Source organism: Pundamilia nyererei, unplaced genomic scaffold, assembly GCF_000239375.1.
Source record: "Pundamilia nyererei isolate P.nyererei 1_Seehausen unplaced genomic scaffold, PunNye1.0 scaffold00028, whole genome shotgun sequence".
NCBI classification, from domain to species: domain Eukaryota; kingdom Metazoa; phylum Chordata; class Actinopteri; order Cichliformes; family Cichlidae; genus Pundamilia; species Pundamilia nyererei.
Genome location: NW_005187429.1, coordinates 4,277,850 through 4,300,547, shown reverse-complemented (window position 1 = coordinate 4,300,547; position 22,698 = coordinate 4,277,850). Strand labels below are relative to the sequence as shown.

The 22,698-nt window shown below is 39.7% G+C and overlaps 1 protein-coding gene across 1 annotated transcript in view; it reads left to right on the top strand.

Annotated features, from left to right (window-relative positions):
- Window positions 1–22,698, top strand: part of LOC102193066 (CUB and sushi domain-containing protein 3-like) — a 387,453-nt gene that overhangs the window by 162,429 nt on the left and 202,326 nt on the right. Inside the window, exon 4 of the mRNA XM_005728525.1 lies at window positions 5,907–6,104. Within this exon, the coding sequence (XP_005728582.1) occupies window positions 5,907–6,104 (198 nt within the window). The remainder of the gene's footprint in view (window positions 1–5,906; window positions 6,105–22,698) is intronic.

Genomic DNA, 22,698 nt, shown 5'->3' with positions numbered 1-22,698 from the left:
GTGGGGGAACTTGCACAATCGGTGGCTGACTAAATACTTTTTTGCCCCACTGTACATATAGTCACATTAACAGAAAAGCTTTCTTCTTGGTGTATAACCACATCAAGGAGAAAACTTTTACCATTCATCCCATCACTCTTTGTATTTGCTCAGCTTCTGCTCAGCACGATTCTTTTAACTGCTTTTTTTTCATTCTTTTAATGCTTTTATAGAGAAAGGTGTTACATTTTTCAAATGGTGGATATCTCATCTTGGCATTAATCTTTTCATATTAAAAAGCACAAAGCCATGTAGAATAATTTCACATTATCCCGTTCGTGATTGTTAAGCTGTCATAGTTAGAATTTCAGAAAATAACTCGAATCCTAGTATGACAGTTACTTGACAGCTCTGCAGCAACTTTCTAACAATACAGGGATTGTTTGGTGGGAAAGGTTCCACTGTCAATATTATAAATATACGGATGTATTATTTTTGAACAAAATGGGCAAAAACACGTCTGACATTTTTCAACCACAACATTGGATTATTTCCAAAACTACCACATAACCCCTTAAAGTTTTTGTTTGTACAATCAAGGACACATTAACAATTTCAATCACATACCTGCTTGCGACTCTGATGCATGCTACCACAAGCAGCATTTTATTTTAGAATTAAGATTATAATCGTTTAATTAATCCAGACAGATGTACATGGAGTGCTGTCAAAAGTCTTGAGCAACCCGTCATTTCTATATAAAGTGCAGCAATTTATGAAAACATAGTGTGTACACAGCCTGATCTCTGTTAAGCAAGGTTTCTTGCAATCTGTTTGAGCAGCCTTTAGGAATAGTTCTCCAGGCTTCTTGGAGAACATGCAAAGCTCTAAAAGGATGTTTTGGATGTTGGCTGCCTCTTGTTCCATTCTCTGTCAACATGATCCTGCTCTGCTTCAGTAACGTTGAGGTCCAAGCTCTGTCGAGGTCAGTCCATTGAGAGTTTTCCATTGTGCGCTTTTTAAAAATTTTATGTCCAGGTACACTTTTATTGCATTGGCACTGTGTTTGGGATAAATGTTGAAAAATGAAGCTGTTGCCAATTAGATGCTTTTCAGATAGTATTACATGGTATTAAAATCTAACTGTACGTTTCTGTGTTCATAATTCCATAATTTTGACAAAATCCCCAACACAATATACTGAAATACAGCACCAAACCTTGACATAGCCTCCACTGTGTTTTACAGATGACCGTATCACTGATGTACCTCTCTACTGGCCTCCTCTGTACATACTGACAATGATTATGTGAATCAAATATACAAAAACGAGGGATGACTCATGATCTTTGCATGCTATTGTAGATTATAAAATGATCTAAAATTGAATGGATAACAAGTGTAGTACAATATTACAAAATTTTTTTATTTTTTTTTTATTTTATTTTCAAATCCCCTTCCTTCAGTAGCAAGGGCAGTTTCACAGAAGGGTTATCTGTCATGATCCTGGGTCCTTTTGACCCAGCGTTTGTGTACTCTGTTCTGCCCGTGTGTTCCTGTATCTAGTCCGTGTTTTTTAGTTTGTGTCCTTTCATGCGTAGTTCCTGTTTTATTGTGAAGGTCTGCGTCTTATGTGAGTGTTTTCAGTTTGCCTCCCTAGTCTCGTCACGTTAATCACTCCCAGCTGTGTTCCCCACCTGTGTGTAATCTCCCTGTGTTCTCTGAGTGTATTTAAGTTGTGTCTTCTGTCATAGTAGTTGCTGGTTCGTCTGTGTTGTTTCCCCTCGGTCTCCCTGCATCTCTCCTTGTGTATTTCCCCGGACCTCCTTGCATCTTCGTTTGTGGTTTGTTTTGTTAGTTTTACCCAGTTTAGGTTCCAGTTTCATGTTCCCAGTGCCTTTGTTGTTTGTTTTTCCCTTCGTTAATAAATACTCACCTGCACCAGAGCTGCCGCGTCCTGGTCCTAAATATTCCACACGGCTTGCCCCGGCAAACCGTGACATTATCTTGAAATCTTTTTTCCCCCAACTGGTTTACATCTAATCTGAAATGACATTTAACTCCAGCAATTCTAAACCCGTCTCGTAATGGCAACCTATTGCTGCAGACAGGAAACTGCCAATCGCATTTTGCCAAGCTGTATCAGAATGCTAATGTACGCCTCACGTGCACGTTACAGAAAATTTGACATGAAGAAAAGGATGTATTCAGAACGTCACCTTGTGCAAAATAAAGGTTTGGAAAATAAATGTGCAAAACATTCACGCTGATCTTTAAAAGTAGTAACAACATGTATATTCTGGGCCTGTTATATAAAACTATTTTCTTGTGTTTTTTTTTTATTTATTCATGATTGCTTAATAGTGCCTCTGCTTGGATTAGAGAAACAGATTAAACACATAAAATGTGTTTGTTGTGTAAAGTGGCAGCATGATTACACTGTCAGGAGAGGCACACTGTATCATACAGTATGGTTTATGATGTACAACTAAGGCTGTAAAGTGGTGTTAACTTATTAGACAAAAAGTGTTTTATGATACAAGTCCTTCACAAGTCTATAAAAAGAGTTGGTCACAGTGATAAATGAATCAAACTGACAGGCAACTGACTCGGAAGTTGACAGGCGGTAAATCTAAGTCCCCCAGAAGAGACACCTGATTGTTACAGAACTCTCTAAAAACAAAATCTTTTTGTGTTATACATCTTAAAAAGTAACTTCAAAATCACTTTTTTGGATTATTTTTTGCCCTTTAATCTATGTATATGATTTCTTACCACATATTCTATGTTTTTCATTCAAACCTTCTACTGTACTCTGTTCAGGTCTGAAACTCAGTTCATCTTGTAAAAAAAATTACTGCTGACTGAGGTGTAAAACCTCTGAACTCCATGAATCACCCCCCCGTCTCTGTGCCTCTGTTTTCCTGTCTTGCTCTCTGTCCCCCTCGCCCACTTCACTGTCCTTCACTCCCCCTCACCAGTCTTCCAGTCTGCAGTGCCATTTGTCTCACTAAAAAGTCTAAAAGCATGGCAGCATTCTCTCGTGCTTTTTACCCTCTGCTCAGTTCTTTCCCCCCCACCTCTTCCCCTCTTTCTTGTGCTCTCTGTACTTGGACTCGGCTGTAATTGCTTATCTAGGGAGAAATAAATGCCAGGTAAATGGTTACATGTGTGAGAATGTGTATGTGTGGTAGAAAGAGAGAAACTGTATAGTCCTTTACATGCAGGCCTTTGAATGTGTGTGTGTGTGTGTGTGTGTGTGCGTGCGTGCGTGCGTGCGTGCGTGCGTGTGTGTGTGTGTGTGTGTGTGACAAATGCAGATAGTTCTACAGATGGCCCATAAAAGCAGCAGCTTGTAATGAAGCAACTGAGACTGAAATCATGGTTATGGTAAACTGGGGAGAGACTGAGATAGCGAAAGAGAGGCAGAGATAGATAAAGAGAGAGAAATGAGAGGAAGAAGAAGTGTGGGTATGAGAGAATAAATAAGAGAGGGCAGGCAGCAATAAACCACGGTGAAGAGCGTGGCATAGCTGCTGGCTACTGAATAAACTAGTGTAATGAAAGTGTGTGATGTTCACAATAAACTAGGTAGGAAAGAATGAAAGGAGGAACAGGGAGATGGACATAAGGGTTGATATATTAGTATGGATAAAACAAGGGAGAAATAGAAAGGAGGGAGGTGTTGTCAAAGGTTTTTTGTTGAGGATAAGGTAGTAAGGGAAGAGAAGGGGGGAATCGATGGATGGAGGTCCAGAGAAGGAGAGGGGTAAAAACAACAGAAGTGGGAATGAAAGCCTAACAAGACAGCAGAAACAGATGGAGTAAAGAAGCTGGACAGAAAATAGTAATAGTGAAAATGACAAAGGGGGAAACAGTGCAAAAAGATAGATAAATGGAAAAAGTGATGGAGATACCAGTCAAGCTCCAAGTAGCTAAAATGGGAAACTGTTTGTTAGCGTGTGCCCTGGATTGCACTCTGGACCACCAATGTTAATGTTTGTGTGTGTGTTTGGATGAGAGTAAATGTGTTCCTGGTAGGATGCTCAACAACAACAAACATCCTGACACCAAGTGGGGCCATGCTGACTGGTAAAATCGATAGGCCAACGGGTCGCAACACTAGGCCAACCTGACATCCAATCACAGTACAGCACAGGGGTTCGCCACAGTGATGGATGACCATGGTTGTGTGTGTGTGCGCATGTGCGCTAATGTCCAAGTGTGTCTTGTCAGTGTGTGTTTCCCTGTCACTGTGTGTGTGGAGATAAGGAGAATGGCAATTAGAGGTGTGTGTGTCAGGGAGCTGGCAGGCAGACTTAATGACATGTACACATGCATATACGCATTTAAGAGATATGATAATAACAAAAAGAAAGCTGACAGGTTTATTTTAAAGGAAAATGAAAAGACAGGTTGATTGTGGCCACATAAAAATTCCAAATATAAATGTCCACATAATCACCCGCACTGTGGCTAAAGGGGAAGGAATGGGATGTAATTGAAAAGGTATGACAGTAAAGTCATTTTATAAATGAATCTATCAGCCGGCCAATTCAAGAGTCATATCATCCGTTCATTTACTGACGTTAAATCTCCTCTACCTGCTTTGTGAATAGTAATTACAAATTATTGCAGTTAGTATGACAGAGAGCTCCCTGCTGCTGTACTAGAGCTTTTTACAAACTTATTTTGGGTATTTTTGCAGTTCAAGGAGTAAAGTGAAAGATTTCCAGAGTTTCTCGTGACATTTAAAGAATATGTGTTGCTATACCGCCACCTCTCATTTGGGAGCATAGTCTTCCTCACCACTGCTGTTGATTTCTGTTTTTCTAATCTTTTCTCTCTTCCTTTAACATTTTGCTTTCTTACCTTTTTTGCTCTCCGTGTCTTAGTAGTTTCATAGTTCTATCTATCATGCTGGGCATCCTGCTCCTTTCCCTCTCTGCCCCACCACCCTCACCAATCCACAGTTCCCTCTCACCCCTATCTGTCTAGTTCCTGCTCCCCCTCCCTAACCCCGCATCTGTCTGAACTGTTTCATAGTTGTATCAATCAAGTTCAAACAATAAGACCAGAGTTGCTCCCTGTGCGCCCATCTACTTCCTGTTTTATGGCTTGTAATACCCCTTCTCCCCCTGTCTCGCTCTCTCACTCCCTCTCGCGCTTGTTTGTGCGTCTGTGTTGGCGGATGTTTATAAGCCTACAATTGTGCATACGTCTTTGGCACAGAACTGCAAATTAATCTAGCGGGAAGAGGGGGGATTGAAAAGAAACTTTAGCATTTCCGCCCTTTCTCCGAGGCTGAATTTTCTCTTCTTTGATTGCAAAGGCAATCCAACTGCCCATTTACAGCCATCGTGCTCGGCAGTATGTATTTGTAAAGACCAGTAGGCTCCCAGCTATGTCTGCGCTTGGAGCAATACTCTGGAATAGGCTGTAATGGAGGTATTTAAACTGCATCACCACAATGCAAGTGTCTTGCTTTTCTGACCCCAGAACTGTTTTTAATGACAGACGCAATAGGACCGGGCTGTAACACCATGTCTACACAGAAGACACAGTGTGAGCTGCACATTAGCAGAGCAGCAGCAGCTCTGATTCAGTCACAGTATTGAGCTGTGGGTCACCTGTGTTTTGAAAGCCCTCAGAGCACAACATAAAATAAAATAACCATTGGTGAGACCGTGTGTGTGTGTGTAATATACGGGAACTAGAAGCAGAAAAAAACTGTTTGGATTATGGGGGTAAGCATAACTGAAAGGTTCACCCGGACTGATTGAAATTGATCGTCTGTTTAGTTAGATGTATGTGTGATCTGACAGACTGAGACAGAAAAATGTATATTTTAATATTTTAACCAAATTAATCCCAAAACAAAACTGATAAAAGCCTTCATCTCTCTCTTTTTCTGTCATCTTTTGCAGAACTGCACAGTTCATCTTGTGGAAACCCTGGTGTCCCACCCAAAGCGGTGCTAAGTGGTGGAGGAAGATTTGCAGTGGGAGACAGTGTGCGGTACAGCTGTGTCCCTGGTTATGTCTTAGATGGTCATGCGACACTCACATGCATCACCAATGCCGGAAATGCCGCCGTCTGGGACTTTCCCGCTCCCATTTGTCGAGGTACGGACTCCACGTGTTTTTGTGTTGTGCGTGTGCAGGCGCGTGTTTATGTGTGTGCATGACTAGATGTGAAGAGTTTTTGTCCAATTTGAAAATAAATTCAAAATCGACCTCTATTTTCAAGATCTTACTACTATACATGTGTCAAATGAAATGGAAAAAAAAAATGCTGAAAATGTTCAAAAAGACTCAAGCAATCTTCAAGATAACAGAAATGTTGACCTCTATGTGGAATTTTATGGGGAAAAAAGCTCTTCATATATTTATGTGTACTGTGTTTAAGTGTCCCTGAGAGAAACAGGAAAACAGACAGACTGCATGTGGGCAGAACAAGGCTTGTGTGCATGCATGTGTGCAGGCACAGAGTGACGCAGGCAAGAGTGTGTAAAGTGTGCATATAGTGCGTGTGTGTGTCAGATCAGTGTGTGGAAGTTTACTGAAGTAGAAGTTTTTAAAATGTTTTAATTATTGCTGTATGCCACACTGCAGCATTTATGTGAATTTATAGCAGACATGCACAGTTTGCTTTAAACATAAAAAATTAAGTGAACAACTGGAAAAACCTGAGTTTGGAGTTTAGGTGTGATTTTTTTTTAATGCAATCCTCTTGATGACTTTGATTGACTCAGGAAATGACACAATGCATGTCCAAAAAAGATTTTGAATATTTCCTTTAAGGTCCAATTTACAATTAAACATCTCAGATTGTTTTAAACTTGATCAAATCATATAGGGAGGTAATAATATCTATGTTGACCTGCCAGGGATTCCAGGAAGAGCATGTTTGGCTACATCTGGCACACTAACATGATCCAGGTTTTTATGTTACTCAGTGTTCTTCCCCCCCCCCCCTTTTTTTTTATTTATAAAGTTTTGCACATATAATTTGACATATCAGGCCCAATACAGCAAGTACCAACCGATACAAAGATATATATCAAGACAGATTATGCTATTAGAATTTGGATGATAACAATAAAACAGAAAAAAGAAAAAGAAGAAAAAAAGGGGGAAAGGAAGAAAAACAAAAAACAACAACCCACACACAGAAAACAACAACAAAAAACCCCAAAAAACCAAAACAACCCCCCCCCCAAAACCAGAACAAAAGGGAACCCCATGATACAAGTGTTTTCAATGAGTTAAAGTAAATGATAAAAGGCTGCCACATCTGTGAGAGCTCATTAACATTTCCTCTGAGTCTGAATTTTATTTTCTCCATTTTAAAGAGAACATAACATCTTCCAGCCAACGTGATCAGGCTGGAGTGTGAGGAGCTTTCCAAGACACCAAAATTCGGCGTCGTGCCAGCAGTGAAGTGAATATATATATATATAATATCCAGTTGCTTACGACTAAGGTTTAGGGTGGCCTCTTCAGAAACACCAAAAATGGCAACTAGTGGGCATGGTTTGAGAGTAACGCTCAAAACACGAGAGAGCACTTCAAAGTAAAAAGTCCAGTATAATTGAAGTGATGGGCAGGCAAAAAACATATGAGTTAAATCACAGGGGGAGGTGTTGCATCTGTTGCACAGGTCAGGAATGCCGGGGTATATTTTAGATAGTCTAAATCTTGAGAAGTGTAATCTGCATACTGTCTTAAACTGAATAAGGGCGAGTCTTGCACATGAGGCTGAGGAATGAATTTTGTCAATTACTTTGTCCCAGTAACCTTCAACAAACTGAAGACCCAGTTCCTGTTCCCAACTCGAAGCAATTGTCTTGGTTGAGTAATTGCTTGATGCCATAATTAAAGTATATATTTGTGATATTAGAGTCTTACTGTGAGGCTTCAACTGGAATAAGTCTTCCCACCAAGGCTTGAGAGGCTGACTTGAAAACTCTAGCAAGATAGAAGATGCACAGTGTCTTATTTGAAAGTAGTGGAACAAATGGTATGAGGGCAAATCATACAAAGGACAAGTCCTCAAAGAATGACTTAAAGTCCGCTAGCAATGCAGCTCTATGCTCCTCAAGTATTAAGCTAATCTCGGCTGCAGTTACAGGTGCCGCAGATGTCGAGGTTTCTCGGTCTCGGTCTTGTTTGCCCTTTGACTTTGACATTCTTTGGATCTTCAGTAATCGACAAAGGCAAAAGACATCCAAAACTGGGAATCAAAATCTCAAAGAAGTAGGTTCGTTAGGTAAATGCTGAGCCGAGTAGCGGAGCGGACCTAAAACACGTCTACCCAGTAAACGCCATTACCGGAAGTTCCCATGTTACTCAGTGTTCTTTGTCCCTCCTTAAATGTACAGTGGACACTGTTGCTGTAAATTGTGTAGAACCTGCAGATCCCTAGCTGCTGACAGCTCATTATTTTACTTTGCCAATCAATGTTGTTGAGTCCCAATGGCTCTTGTTGTCCCTCATTTATAAAACTTTGTGTTGAAAGTTCATGGAAAAGGCAACATAGACACACTTTTCTTGGCAGTTTGAGGAACTAAGGCAATAGTATATCTGAGGTACAATTGACAGTTCAAAGATGTTTCCATATATGTGCAGCCTTAGGGGACCTGAATCAAAAGCACTCTGTTTGTGTCATTTATTGCTGGAGTTATCTACTGAGTTCATATTTGCCGTGGGTCCTAATTAAAAATATCACACACCATCATTTAGGCAGGGGCACTCTGTCACTCATTTTAAAGGACGCAGGCACAGGCATGAAACTAAGTTATTTTATCTATATAATATTTAGATATTGGTTAATTGGGTACACGAATACGTAAGTATAAGTATAAAAGTAAGTATAAGGCCACTTACTTTTGTGAGGGCGTTGTGGTGTGGAAAGAGAACCCAAACACAGGCCTCGCAGGCAGATTGAGGATGTGGATGGTGTTTATTATAAATGTAGGGTGAACATAACATGAGACGGGTGGACGGACGGGCTGAATGGCTAACTGGGCTGAAGTGAACTGAAATGAAAAACTCACACACACAATTGACGATGACAAGACAGTGAACTGCGAGAAACTGAGGGTTTAAATACACTGGCTAATGATGATGATAAGAGACACGTGAGAACACAGCTGAACTGAACAGAACATAATGCATAATGCTAACATAATAAAGCAGGAAACGTGAAAACTAAACCGTGACAAAGTAAGAACTGAAAACACTGGGTCAACAACCCAGGAACCCTGACAACGTTTTAATAAAATATACTTTTTTTTTTTTTGTGATCAACATTTTATTAATTTAAACGGGGTTTGGGGGGGGGGGATACAGACATATACAGCACAACTGTAAACTGCAGTAGCAAAGCAAACATTAGCAAACAAGGCATAGGGACAGCAAAGAAAAGACACAAAAACACAAAGTTAAAACCAATTATTGTCTCTTCCAGGAGATAACTCTGGATGAGAAGATTTTCCAAGCGTCAACAGTCGTGGGTCGAGCTTTATTTAATTTTGCTGTGGTATGTTCAAAACCAATAACACGGATAGACATAGTCTCCAGAATGATTCCATACAAATGTCAGGACAGAACCATTGCTTTGTAATAGTCTTCTTTGCAGAAAATATACATTTTTTTGAAGTTGAACATCAGGGTAATGTAGGCACAACAGTAACTCACTGGAGTAAAAGTCACTCCACCTTTCATTACTGAGATTAAAATCTATTATTTGTTTATTTTCAAGCTCTATATAGGCCCCTATATTTTCAGTGACAGGTATAATCCAGAAAGACCTGTCATTTTTCAGAGATTTAGCTGCAACGGAGGAGTTATATTTCGCTATATATTTCAAAATGTTTTGCATTCACACAGCCCAACATCATCACACTTTCTCTTTCCTTCACTGTTGAAAGTATGCATTCACTGTGGTACTACTACTAATATTGGTTTTATCCAATCAGATAATATATCTCCAGTTTTCATCAGGCTTCTTTTTTAAAAAAAGAAAATGATTACAATTATACAGTTTTTATTTTGATAGACAACTGACAGATATAATCCTCAGTTAAGGGCTTATGGCCTGTATTTTCCATATAGTCCAGTCTTAATGTCATGCTTTTTTGATTTTTCACTAGAGGAAACATTCAGTTTGTCAACTTAATTATAGGGAGATAATACTGTTATGATTATCTGACATTTAAGTCATATTGTACATTGTTGTACCTTACAGTGTAGCCTTATGTGCATGGTTAATTTGTCAGAGGTAAGTTATATTTTTAAAAAATTAATGCTCTTTTCAATTGGCAAGAACACCCAGTAGATGCAATCAATGCAGCCCAACCCCCTGCGACTGAATTTTAAAAACAATCCAGGGAATGTCAGCATTATCTTACTGCAATGAACAAATCTGCTCTGTTTTAGTCTAGCTCTGACTTCCTTAGACCAATTACACATTAAACATTTTAGCCACTGTTAAAGACTTAAAGGCTTAGATTTTGGTTTTGTTTTGTGTCCTTTGACTAGTTCAGTTCTGTCTGTTTATGAATCAGTTAGTTGCCTGTAGTGGTTTAAAGTGCAGCAGAAACACCCTTCACTAGTAGTGCAGGGAAGACATGCCCTCCCATGTTACTGGGTTCAATTCTTCTAATATACAGAGATAATTTTAAGGTTCTTTTATATTATTTTTTAACTTGCTCGGAAAACTAGCAGCAGGTGACATCTCTGAAATGATCCATTATTCCACTTTCACATCTATTACTTGTGCTGACTAGTCACTCTTCTGTACTGTTAACATCCAAAGGTATCGGGAGTTTTTTTAAAAGGTTTTTTTCCCCTTTCTAATAATCCTCATAAATATATCAGAGAGAGCATTTTATTTAATGACTTTTTCTTTTTTCTTTTTAGTCTGTGCATTTATGTATGTTTATGTTGCAATTTTATCTACTTATTTACTGCTTTTATTGATATTGTTTCTCTCATTATGCCATTGTTTTATTTGGTCATTGCATTGTTTTGACTAGTTTAAGTGTCTTCTAATTTTCTGGCTCTGTAAAGCAGTTTTGCTTTCCAGCCTTTGCCACTTTTAAATTAACTGTAGAAATAAATTTCACTTTGATATACACAGAGATAGTACTGGGATTTCCCCATAAATACAGCTCTACCATGAACTTAATTTTTAAAAAGTAAAGTTCATTTCAGTTCATTTCAAGCTGTTTAATCAGTGACTCTACACCTTCTTCTGTGTTCAATCTAGTCCAATAATACTCATGACTGCCAAGTGACATCGGTGACCTGAACTTCCACAGGCACAAACTTAATTATAAAACTGAACTTTGCTGTTCCACCTGAAAGCTTTCTGGTTGTAGATCTGATAAGCAATACAGAGTCAGTCATCCATAAGAAGAAACCATAGGAGAAATCGCTTACACTTCTCATGAAGGACCCAGACATCATCATCCTCCCATGAGAAAGTGGGTGGGTTCACCGTGTTCAGCACAAATAACTATCAGTTCATGGTAAAATATCTCTTTATGCAGCCACAATACAAACTAGGTGAGATAAAGGTTGTACCACCGTGCGCTACAAGGAAAGAAGGCAAGTAGTTACTTAGAAGCACTAAAAGAACAGAAGGTATACCATTATCAAGGTTTGGAGCCTGGATCAATCCATTCTATTATATGATATGTAAACATCCTCCAAAAACATAATTAAAAAATGTATTTCCTTATATGGCATTGTTGGACAAAGACACAACTTCTGTATGTCTGTGAATGTTCTCAGTCATCCAGGTCATCGTAGTCAAAGGAGCTTGCAAAGAAAAGCGTCTGGACTTCTTTAAGTTACTTGAAGACGTTTCACCTCTCATCCGAGAAGCTTCTTCAGTTCTAAGGTCAAATGGTGGAGAGTCCCAGATATAAACCTAGTGGGAGATTCCCCCCACAGAGGGACAAAGGACCCCCTGATGATCCTCTAATCGCCTGAGCCAAGTTGTGAAACTGGGTGTGGGTTTTGAGATCCCTTCCCAGACGCCTTAACGCCCACTCACATCCTGGGCCATCTGACCTCAGGAATTCGCATGATAAGGTGGGGCCAGGTTTCACAATTTCACAACACCCGAAACTCTGGCTGATTGGAACCCACACCCAGTTTCACACCTTGGCTCAGGCGATTAGAGGATCATCAGGGGGTCCTTTGTCCCTCTGTGGGGGGATACTCCCACTAGGTTTATATCTGGGACTCTCCACCATTTGACCTTAGAACTGAAGAAGCTTCTCGGATGAGAGGTGAAACGTCTTCAAGTAACTTAAAGAAGTCCAGACGCTTTTCTTTGCAAGCTCCTTTGACCACAACTTCTGTAGTTTTTACTTTGTACACTGCTACAGTGCATTTTAAGTAATCTGTTAAGATGTGATTGATATGTGGGATTTAAGCTTTCAGTGAAGTAATGTCAGTAAAGTAAAAGTAAAATAAAAGTTTATTTATATAGCACCTTTCAAGATAAAATCACAAAGTGCTTTACAGAGGCAGAAAACAGACATTAAAATCTAAAACAAAACAAAATCAACCAAAAGCGAGTTTAAACAGATACATTTTTAACTGCTTTTTAAAAGACATGACTGAGTCCACAGATCTCAAACTCTGTGGAGCGAGTTCCAGAGTCTGGGAGCCACTGATACAAACGCTCTGTCACCTTTTGTTTTTAACCTTGTATGCGGGACAACCAGCAACACCTGGTCACAAGACCTCAGGGACCTGCTGGGGTGATAAGAAAGAAGAAGATCACTTAAGTAAGTTGGAGCTCCACCGTGCAGGGCCCTATAAGTCATGATTATGATCTTAAATTGGACCCTGAACTTGACAGGGAGCCAATGCAGCTGAATCAGCAGGGGAGTATTTGTGATGCTTTATCAGAAGCCTAGCAGCAGCATTTTGAACACCCTGCAGTCGTTCCAGGGAGGCATTACTTAAGCAAGTAAACAAGGAATTACAATAGTCTAAAAATCTACAATCTGGTACATCTGATACGGTATACACTGGCCAGCTCAGAAACACCAAAAACCCTGAAAGACCACAGAAGACAACTGAAGTGGATGATCGCAGAATTATTTCTATGATTAAGAGAATTCATTTTCTAACATCTAACCAAGAACACTCCCAACGAGGTAGGTGTATCATTGTCTACATGTCTTTAATTAACTGGCACCTTTATGAATTAATGGAAAGGGTTTAAAAGAAGGTGCTAAATTCTGATTACACTCATGAACAAGAAGGCTAGGTGGCCAGATAACATCTTAAAGAGGCTGCACAATTCTGAAGACAATTCGTTTAGAATATGAAACCAAGATGAGCATGTATTAGAATGATGGGAAGAAAAAAGCATAGAAAAACAGAGACGCAGGTCAGGATTGGGACATCTACCACATAGTGGAGGCAACATTATGGCAGGGGGCATGTATGGCTACAAGTGGAACTGGGTCACTAGTGTTTACTGATGATGATGCTTGATACTGTTGGTGACTGCTAATAGGTGTAGCATAATGAATTCTACTCAGATTCAGCCAAATGGTGCAAAACAGGTCCGACAGCAGTTCACTGTCCAAATAGATAATGACCGTAAGCGTACTACAAAAGCAACCATAAAGTTTCTCAAGGCGAAGAAATTTGATATTCTTCAATCACCAAGTCGGTCACCTGATCGAAGCCAACATGACGTGATGTTTACCTACTGAAACTAAGTCAAAACTGAAAACAGAAATATGCACACATATTTTGTTTGTGGGTTCTAGACTTCAGGGAGTCATGAAGTAGAAAATGATTTAATAATGATGATAAGTTGATTATGTAGTTGTAGTTTTGTGCATTTGCAAAAGTAAATATATTCTTCGAAAAGAGATAATAGGATAGAAAAGTTGAGTTTATTAAATTTTAATCAACGCATATACTGAAGGAATAAAACATTCCTTACAACAGGTTTAAATGCTATTTTTTTTACAGCAGAAACATTTAAGAAACTCATTAAAAAGACTAACAGAGTAATTACCATCAAGTAAAGCAGAAACGAAGCACTGTCAGACTATATTTACACCAGCTACAAGAAACATGTCGCCTTTCCAGCTCTGAGATGATTCATTATAATAAGAACATGGTGGTCTTTAATTACTTTCATAAGATTGTCATATAATCATTCAATAGCAATTTAGTTGGCTTCGTTCTTAAACTTTTAAGGCCCAACATCTGTATTTATGATATAATGGAAACAAAATAAATAAATAAATAAACATGTACCATCCGTTTAAGAATGGAGCATTGCAAAGACGTGTCATGTTTGTGCAATTTTCCAGATTAGCACTGCCTTTGTGCTCTACCCACCATCAAAGCAAGTCAAATACATCCAACAATGTGCTGAATTGCTGCACAACGTACCTCAGTGCACAATAAACTATGATTTGAGTCTTGGGGAAGAAGGAAGCATAGATAGGAAGGGAGTGAGAGGGAAGCAGGGGAATAGTAACTTGTCATTGCTGGATTAGTAATGTCTCTGTCACTCTGTCAGTGAGGCTAAGAGGAGCTAAGCTATTAATATGTTCACACCAAGTTTGAAGCACACAGATTCACAACTATACAGCTCTGCTTTTAGCTTATACTTCTTTACCTCTCTCTCTCACACACACATACATACATACATGCCTACACCCCCTTACCAACCCCTCCAAACCACACATCATAGCAGGTCTCACTACCATCTTGTAAACCTTCCCTTTCACTATTGTTGCTATCATTCTGTGTCTGTGTGTGCATTCTCATTCCACCAGCAAGTCATCTCCTCAGTTCTCTGATCACTTCAGCTGCACTGTCCCAGTCATCTGGTAACTCCTCCCTACCACCCAAAGCATGTCTTTCTCTTCTAACTGAGGATCCATCCAATTTGTGGGGTATATGCGTCACCAACATTCAGCATCACCTCTTCGATTTCCAGCTACAAAATCATGAATCTGTCTGACAATTGTCATTCTCCACAAGATTGCTCACATGCTCTTCCTTTAAGACTCCTGCTCCATTAGTTTTCCTATCTACACTGTGATAGAACAGCTTGGATCCACCTCCAGTGTGCTTGACTTTGTTTCCCTTTCACCTGGTCTCCTGCACACATAATATATCTACCTTTTTACTGTCCTTTATATCAACCAGCTCATTGCCTTTACCAGACATTCCTGCCTCTCCCATCTTCTATTCTATCCAGGCACCATTAGCACAATTTGCAACTGTACCCTGTGTGCCAATTGCATTGGAGGCACTTGTTATTAACATGTGCTCTGACTAATCTGGTACTAAAATCTCATTCTGAATGATGTACATGGCTAACATTTAGTGCTGGATGCCCTTCCTAACATAACTCCAATTTACACTAGCTAGTATGTACTGCACAGTGTATGTGTGTGTGTGTGTGTATGTATATATATATATATATATATATGTGTGTGTGTGTGTGTGTGTGTGTGTGTGTGTGTGTGTGTATACATGCTATCAACAACACACAGAGGAAGTGGTTGATATCAAGAAATACTACCTGTGGCTCGAAAAGACCAGGCTGAATGACAGCTCAGAGGCTCTGATCATGGGAGCATAAAATCAGGCCCTAAGCACCAGCTCCATAGAAGCAGGAGTCTACAACTATTGACAGGATCCAAGTTGTAAACTTTGCAAAGGTGCCCCGGAGATAGTCCAGCACATTATAGCAAGATGCAATGTGCAAGTTAGGGCAGTCAACACTGACAGGTACAACCAAGTGGTTGGCATCGTGTACAGGAACATCTGTGCTGCATATGGATTAGAAGTCCCCAAGTCCCAACAGGTAATACTTACGAAGGCGGTTTAGAGCAAGAGGGTCCTTTGGGAATTCAAGTTCCAGACAGACAAGTGACATTCAGAAGTCATAAATACTTAAAATAACACCAAATCTCATCCATCCATCTCCTTCCACTGTACTACTAAAGGCTGTACAATCCCTGTAGCCAATCCCAGCTGCCATAGCTGGAGTTTAACCCATCAAAGGGTGGGGGTTCAACATCCAATTGTCAGTTGGTCTCAGTTTACGGTGTCAAGAACCGCAACCGTTATATGCTTTTACATTAGTAATATTAGTACATTTCATAGTTGCATGAACTCAACTATAACACTTATGCTGAATAAGAAGTGTAGAAGTACATCCTTATTCCTTCTCATAATGCACTTTTAATGTACAGAGGCTATGTTAGTTGAACAAAAATATAACAATATATTGCTCAGTCATAGTATTGTTAACACACACTGTAGAACAGCATGTAAGGTTATATTCTATGTGTGCCATTGCAAGTGTTGGGGCATTTGAGTTCATATGTGCATTTATGCTTTGTCAGTATGCATGCTTTGTTTATGTAGAATTATTTAGAGGACAGAAGCATCCATGGGCATCCAAGGCATACACCTTCACACAAACACACACATATACACATGAGCAAAGCTGCCCAAGAGAAAATTTAATCATGATCTCACAGTAAAAAAAAAAAGAAAATGTGTATGAATATTCACATTTTGGGAAATTGTTTGTCTCTTGTGGGGGTGGTTTACGTGAAAGATCATCAGTGAGAAGAGGGTATACCTCGATGTTACAAAGATTCTCTGTGGTGAAAATGTGGGAATTTAAGAGAAATTGGTCCTGTGCATGTTTTCCATGGTGGTGCAATGTCTGCAAGTATAACTTAGACACACATGTATACACACACACAGAGTGAGAGAGAGAGTGAGAGACAGAGAGGGCAAAGCAGAAGGAAAGAGCCAGAAGGAACGGAAGTAGGGGGTTGTTGTTGGAATTGAAAAAGTAATAATGTGACAAAACTTGAAATTAGACTGGCTGAGAAACGGAAATGAAATGAGTGTGTGGGGGGGAGTGTGTTTGTTTGTGAGTGTGTGCAGTCAGCATAACGAGACTGATGCTGCTAGTGCTGCTGCTGCTGTTGCTACAGCTTGTGTCCATGTTTTGTGTGCTAACAGGAGAGCGCTGATTACTGGTTGAGCTCATAGTAGTAATTCTGCTGAAGTCTGATCAGGTACTTGTTTTTCCTTGTGAAGGGAAATAAAAATGAATGTTCACCAAGGAAAATGAATTCAGTGGTTAGTCTTTAGCTTTACTCTGTGCCTCTATGGTGTGTTCAGACACAATCTAAAGGTTATTTATGAGGTTGCACGGGTCCAGGTATTTCATTTTGATGCCTAATGGCAGTCTATAGCAGCCTTTAACACTTACACCCCCGGAGAGCAGTCATTTCGGGGTAGTACCTTAGACCCCCGCGGAGTCATCATTTTGCGTTTCTACCTTTAAAAGCCTCTGTAGGTCTCTGTAGATATTCTTCCCTAGACCATCACTGACCCACCGCCAAACCAGTTATGCTGAACAATGCTGCAGGCAGCATAACGGCTTGGACCTGCCAATTCTGGTATTCTATGGCAAATGCCAATTTGGCTCTCTGATGCTAAGCAATGAGCACAGGGTCCACTAGAGGACTTTCGGCCCTTGGGCCACCCTCATGAAGTCTGTTTCTGATTGTTTGGTCAGAGACATTCACATTGGTGGCCTGTTGAAGGTCATTTTGTAGCTCTGGCAGTGTTTATCCTGCTCCTCCTTGCACAAAGGACCAAATATTGGTCCTGGTGATGGGTTAAGGACCTTCTACAGCCCTGTCCAACTCTCCTAGAGTAACTGGCTGTCTCCTACAATATTCCTCCATACTCCTGAGACTGTGCTTAGGAGACACAGCAAATCATCTGGCAATAGAACATGTTGATGTGCCATCTTGGAGGATACCTGTGCAACCTCTGTCAGGTCCAGGTAGGTTCCTACCCTAGACAAACACAAAACTATTGGAAAAACAGTCAGAAAATGAGCAGGGGGAAAAAACAGTGGCCTAAACCCGTAAAACTACTGTTTTGGGGGCTGTCTTGTTGTTGCCCCTCTAGTGTACCTGTTGTTAATTTCATTGATAACAAAGCACCAAAAAACCTGATTAACATCCCTTCTGTTACTTAACTGACCAGAACAATACCCCAGAGGTTCAACTGAGATGATGTTATACTCTGTTTAAAAGTGTTTCTTTACTTTCTTTACTTTATGCTGGCAGTGCAACAAAGACTAAACCACACATAATGATATAGTAATGTGTCTGCCGGGTGTATTTTTTTGTTAACATAATGGTTTTCCAGCTGAATTAGAGGTTTAGTGCAGAGCAGCATTTTAAGTGAGAGAAGAAGAACAAACGCTGACAAGAGCTCTGCAAATGAGACTACTGATGATGAGGAATTAGTTTTGTGCCATTCAGGAATCAGATCATTTAAAAGCACTAGAAAATGGCATAGTGATTCAAAGCAAAACAACCTCAACAACCCCCTTTACATACACAAGTAGTTTTTCAGACCTTATTTCCTTATTTCTAACCAGCATTTGAACTGAAACTGTGTTTTGCAGGGTTGTTTTTTTTTTGGTTTTTATGGGTTTTTCGGATCTGTATTTTTTGTCATTTTGGGCATTTTGGTGAAAATTACACAGATTTCTTTGTGTTGTTGTTGTTGTTTTGCTAGATTGATGTGGGAATTTTACAGTCATCATTGCAAAAAAATAGCCTATAGTTTCAAAGATAGTGCTCAAGCAACAGCAATCACTGAAGTACTTACTGTGGCCTCAAACTGGACAACAGAAGCACAGGGGAGAAATTTCAATTTGACCCACAGAATCATGGTCTTAAAGCATAAAATGAAACCAATAGATCAAACCAAAAGCATCACATGAAAGCTACAGTCTACTACTCAGCTATAGTTATAAAACCTCTAGATATATTACTGACATAAACAGTCAGCAGAATACCAGGCCTAAAAGACCACGACAAGGACATCAGGTGTGATAACACTGGCCATCATTTAACATGTGTCTGGGAGAGAATGAGGGTTTGCAAGTTAAAAAGAAATCAGCAACATAATTCTTTCTGAAGTTGCTGAAATTCTAGGTGGGTTAGTTTCCATATGTACAGATAGACACAACACCTAGACACAAAATTAGCTAAACAAGTCTCACAGTGTTTACTGCACAGATGAATTACAGAATTAAACTCTGCTGAAGTTGGTTGTTTGACTTCCACATAAACTTTCTCTGACTTTCGGTGTGGTGGCTTGTGTCAGAGTGGGACAAAGTGTGACTGCTTCCCACAGCGTGCATCTCAGTGTTTGTGCTATTGAGTGTATACTGTCTGCGTGTGTGTGTGTGTGTGTGTGTGTGTGTGTGTGTGTGTGTGTGTGTGTGTGGTTTTGTGTGTGTGTGTGTGCGCGCATTGCTCAAGACTTACTCGAATTGTTGTTAAGTGGTTACACTGTCACAGTAGTACTGCCATCTTCATTACAGTGTTAGCTCCTAGGTAGCATGTTTTTATGCTTTCTCCCTCTTTTTTCATTTTCTTTCTTTTCCTTGCTCTCTCTCTTCTTATTTAGTTTCTCTTCATGCCACATAGCAGTCTGACACAAATTCTTAGCTTAGCAATGAGAATTGGCTTTGTTATCCAGCAATGTAATAGATGAAGTGCTTTCAAGTACGGTTTATTGTATAGATCCAAGACTTAGACTGGGATTGGTTGGAAATATAACATATCTGTTAAAGGGTAAAAGAAATGTAACTGTATTATATAGATATAGCTGGATAAATAGTTGTGTTGATGATTTATTCATTGTTCTAATATTTAAGAAAATTTACTTTTCTCTTAAACCTTTGCTGTTTGCCTTTGTTTCCACTTGTGAAAAATCTCATCTCAGAGCAGGAGATAAAGGATGATTCAACCCTGCACCGTATAATTCTATGTGCATGTTCACTAGCTAGCATGAACAAGTTCAAAACATTACAGTGTTTACACAGGTAGTTTTCTTCAGCCTAAGACACAGATTTAAATTCACTCGGGCACATTCAGACTCCCCCTTCCAGCACAGACGCTTCAAGCTGAGCTGTCATATGGATACGCAAACATACGCACACACTCACTGAGACGTATTGCATTCTGCACACTGGTGTTTGTGTGTCTATAATTGTGCTACATCTCTATACTGTGGAATATCTAAAAGTTCTAAAAAGTTCTAGAAATATCGCTTTCCCTAACGAGTAGAACTTCCACAAACTTTAAAGAAAGAACATGTGGTTTTCCCTACGAAGAACCAGTAAAGTGGCAAAAGAAAGACATTGTGGTGAACATAACCAATGACAAGGAGAAGGTTTCAGCTGAAAAAGCAATAGTCAAAGTATGAAACCCAATATAATTAAGATAATCAAGTCTAATACTAATTCTAGCTCTAATTAGCTCAAATTAAAGCCACAGACATGATTAACCTAATCAATAATCTTGTTGCATCAGTGGTCTTTTGGGAAACTTTGGATCCTAATATTCATGTTGGTGCTAATTTCACACTCCCGCCCCCACCTCCATGGCAACAGCTCTTTCCAATATCAGAGGCGCCTCCCCTGTTAGGACAGTGCAGCCTGCCAGCCTGCAGACTCTGCTCAGCAACAACTTGAGGAACATGAAAAGAGCTCGAGGCATTCAGCCAGCCTCCTAACTCCCTACATTCCAATTCAAACAAGCATTCCTGGGATGTACTGGAGCAGGCCTGATCCACAGAGGCCAAACACTGTTGCCCACAGGGCCCTAAGCATCTGCTGCCAACATATTGTGCCAGACACCACAGGACAGAGGTCCCATGCCCATGCCCCAATAGGTTAGAGCTCTTCTGGCTGCATAAGGGAGACTTAGAGAAATGATCAGAGTAATGATTTCCATGTTACAGCTGGATCAGTGTCTGTTAAGCGTCTGGTCATCATTCTTGTCTCTCCAGCTAGTTATTTCAAAGCACACTTATTTATAAGTGCATTGAAAACATAAATTAGAATTTATGAAGCCAGTTTCATGTATCTGGAAGGTGAGTCGATATAACACTGAAAATAAATGACTATCCTAGAGGTGGGTATAGATGAGTTTGCATATAAGTCCCAAATTAAAGACATTATCTTTCCAAAAATTAAGAAATCAAATAAAAAAGCAGTGGCCAAGAGACAGTATCTGAAGAAATAAAGGCATATTTAACTTTTTCACACATCCTGACACAGTTTAGTTTTGATTGTGACAAGAACTCTAATGGCTAACTAAGCAGAATAAAACAAACCTGGAAAAAATCCTTTGCTCACGATGTTTACATCATTGACTTGGAACATGTTTGTTTCTCCTTCTTCCTGTCTCTCTGTCCCTTTCTTTCACACTCATATACCCATGCACACACACATGCGCGCACACACACACACACACACACACACACACACACACATCTCTTTCAGCTTCTCCATGGTCTCATTATTATCTTGCTAATGGTTCCCTGTGGATGTAAAGCTCTGCTGATCCAAGCAGCTGGAGACGCACACACACACACACACACACACACATATGCCAAGCAGACACACATGCCCATTGTATATTGTGCATGCCCAGGTAGAGAGTAAGTTAATCCAGGACCATATGTACCCAGCAGTGCAAAAAATTTGACACATTTAATAATTTAATGCCCTTCCTTACCTCTCACCACACACAAACACAGATTCATTTTGACCATAGTGTTAATCCATCTCTGTGGAAGTACGGGGATTTAATTCTGTAATATGTCCTGTACTGATACTGTATATCCTAAAGTACTGAAACAGCAATTTACAGACTAATAAATTGGCCTAAACTCTGTGGGCACATTTTACATTTAATTTCTTAAAACTTAAGTAGAGTGCCCCATAGCTAGTTTTTTCTTCAAAAAAAGTTCAGTCAGGACTATTTTAATCAAAAAGAAAAAGTTCATTTCATTTGCAGCCATGGCAGTCTGGTTTTGTTTTCTGGACCTACCCACCCAGCAGCATCCAGACCCCCAATACAGATCAGAGCAGACATCACTGACTACAGAGATGACAATGATTGAATCAGAAACATGAAAAGGAACATGAAAAGCTTGGAAGTCTGTTGCAAAACACTTTGCAGACACAGCAGGATCTTAAGCACCAGAGGGGAATCATTTCTCAAAATGTATTGCCATTTTTTACATCCCAATATGCAACAATTTCCAAACTTTAAAAAAATGGAGGCTTTTGAATTAATTACAGTCGTCCTGGTTATGATACCCACTTAACTACATGTTGTTATTTGCAATTTCTAAAAGTTGCAACTTGAAACTGCAAATTGTTCAGGAAAATTCAAGTAATCGCTTTAAAGATTTCTTATGCACTAAGGAAAGCATTGTTGGAGACACCAAAATGACATAGGAACTTTGCAATGTTGCTTTTACTGTATATAGGAATATAACCAGAATACAACCGGCTGTCTGAGCCAGTTCCTCTTTTGCAAAGAGATGCGTTGCTCTCATCTGTGCAAATTGACTCCAATTGATTGCAGCGCGTTGGCAATCTGTCTCCATTTAAGTTTTTGCAAACCTTCATCATTGGATCACGATATTTTTGGGGACAGGCTGCTTCCCACTATGTGATAGTGATGTGCGATACCACTGATTTCCTTTCCGATCCGATACCAAGTAATATTCAGGGTGGTATCGACGATACTGATCTGATACCGATACTTTGTACAAAAACTTATTTTATTTATTGTAT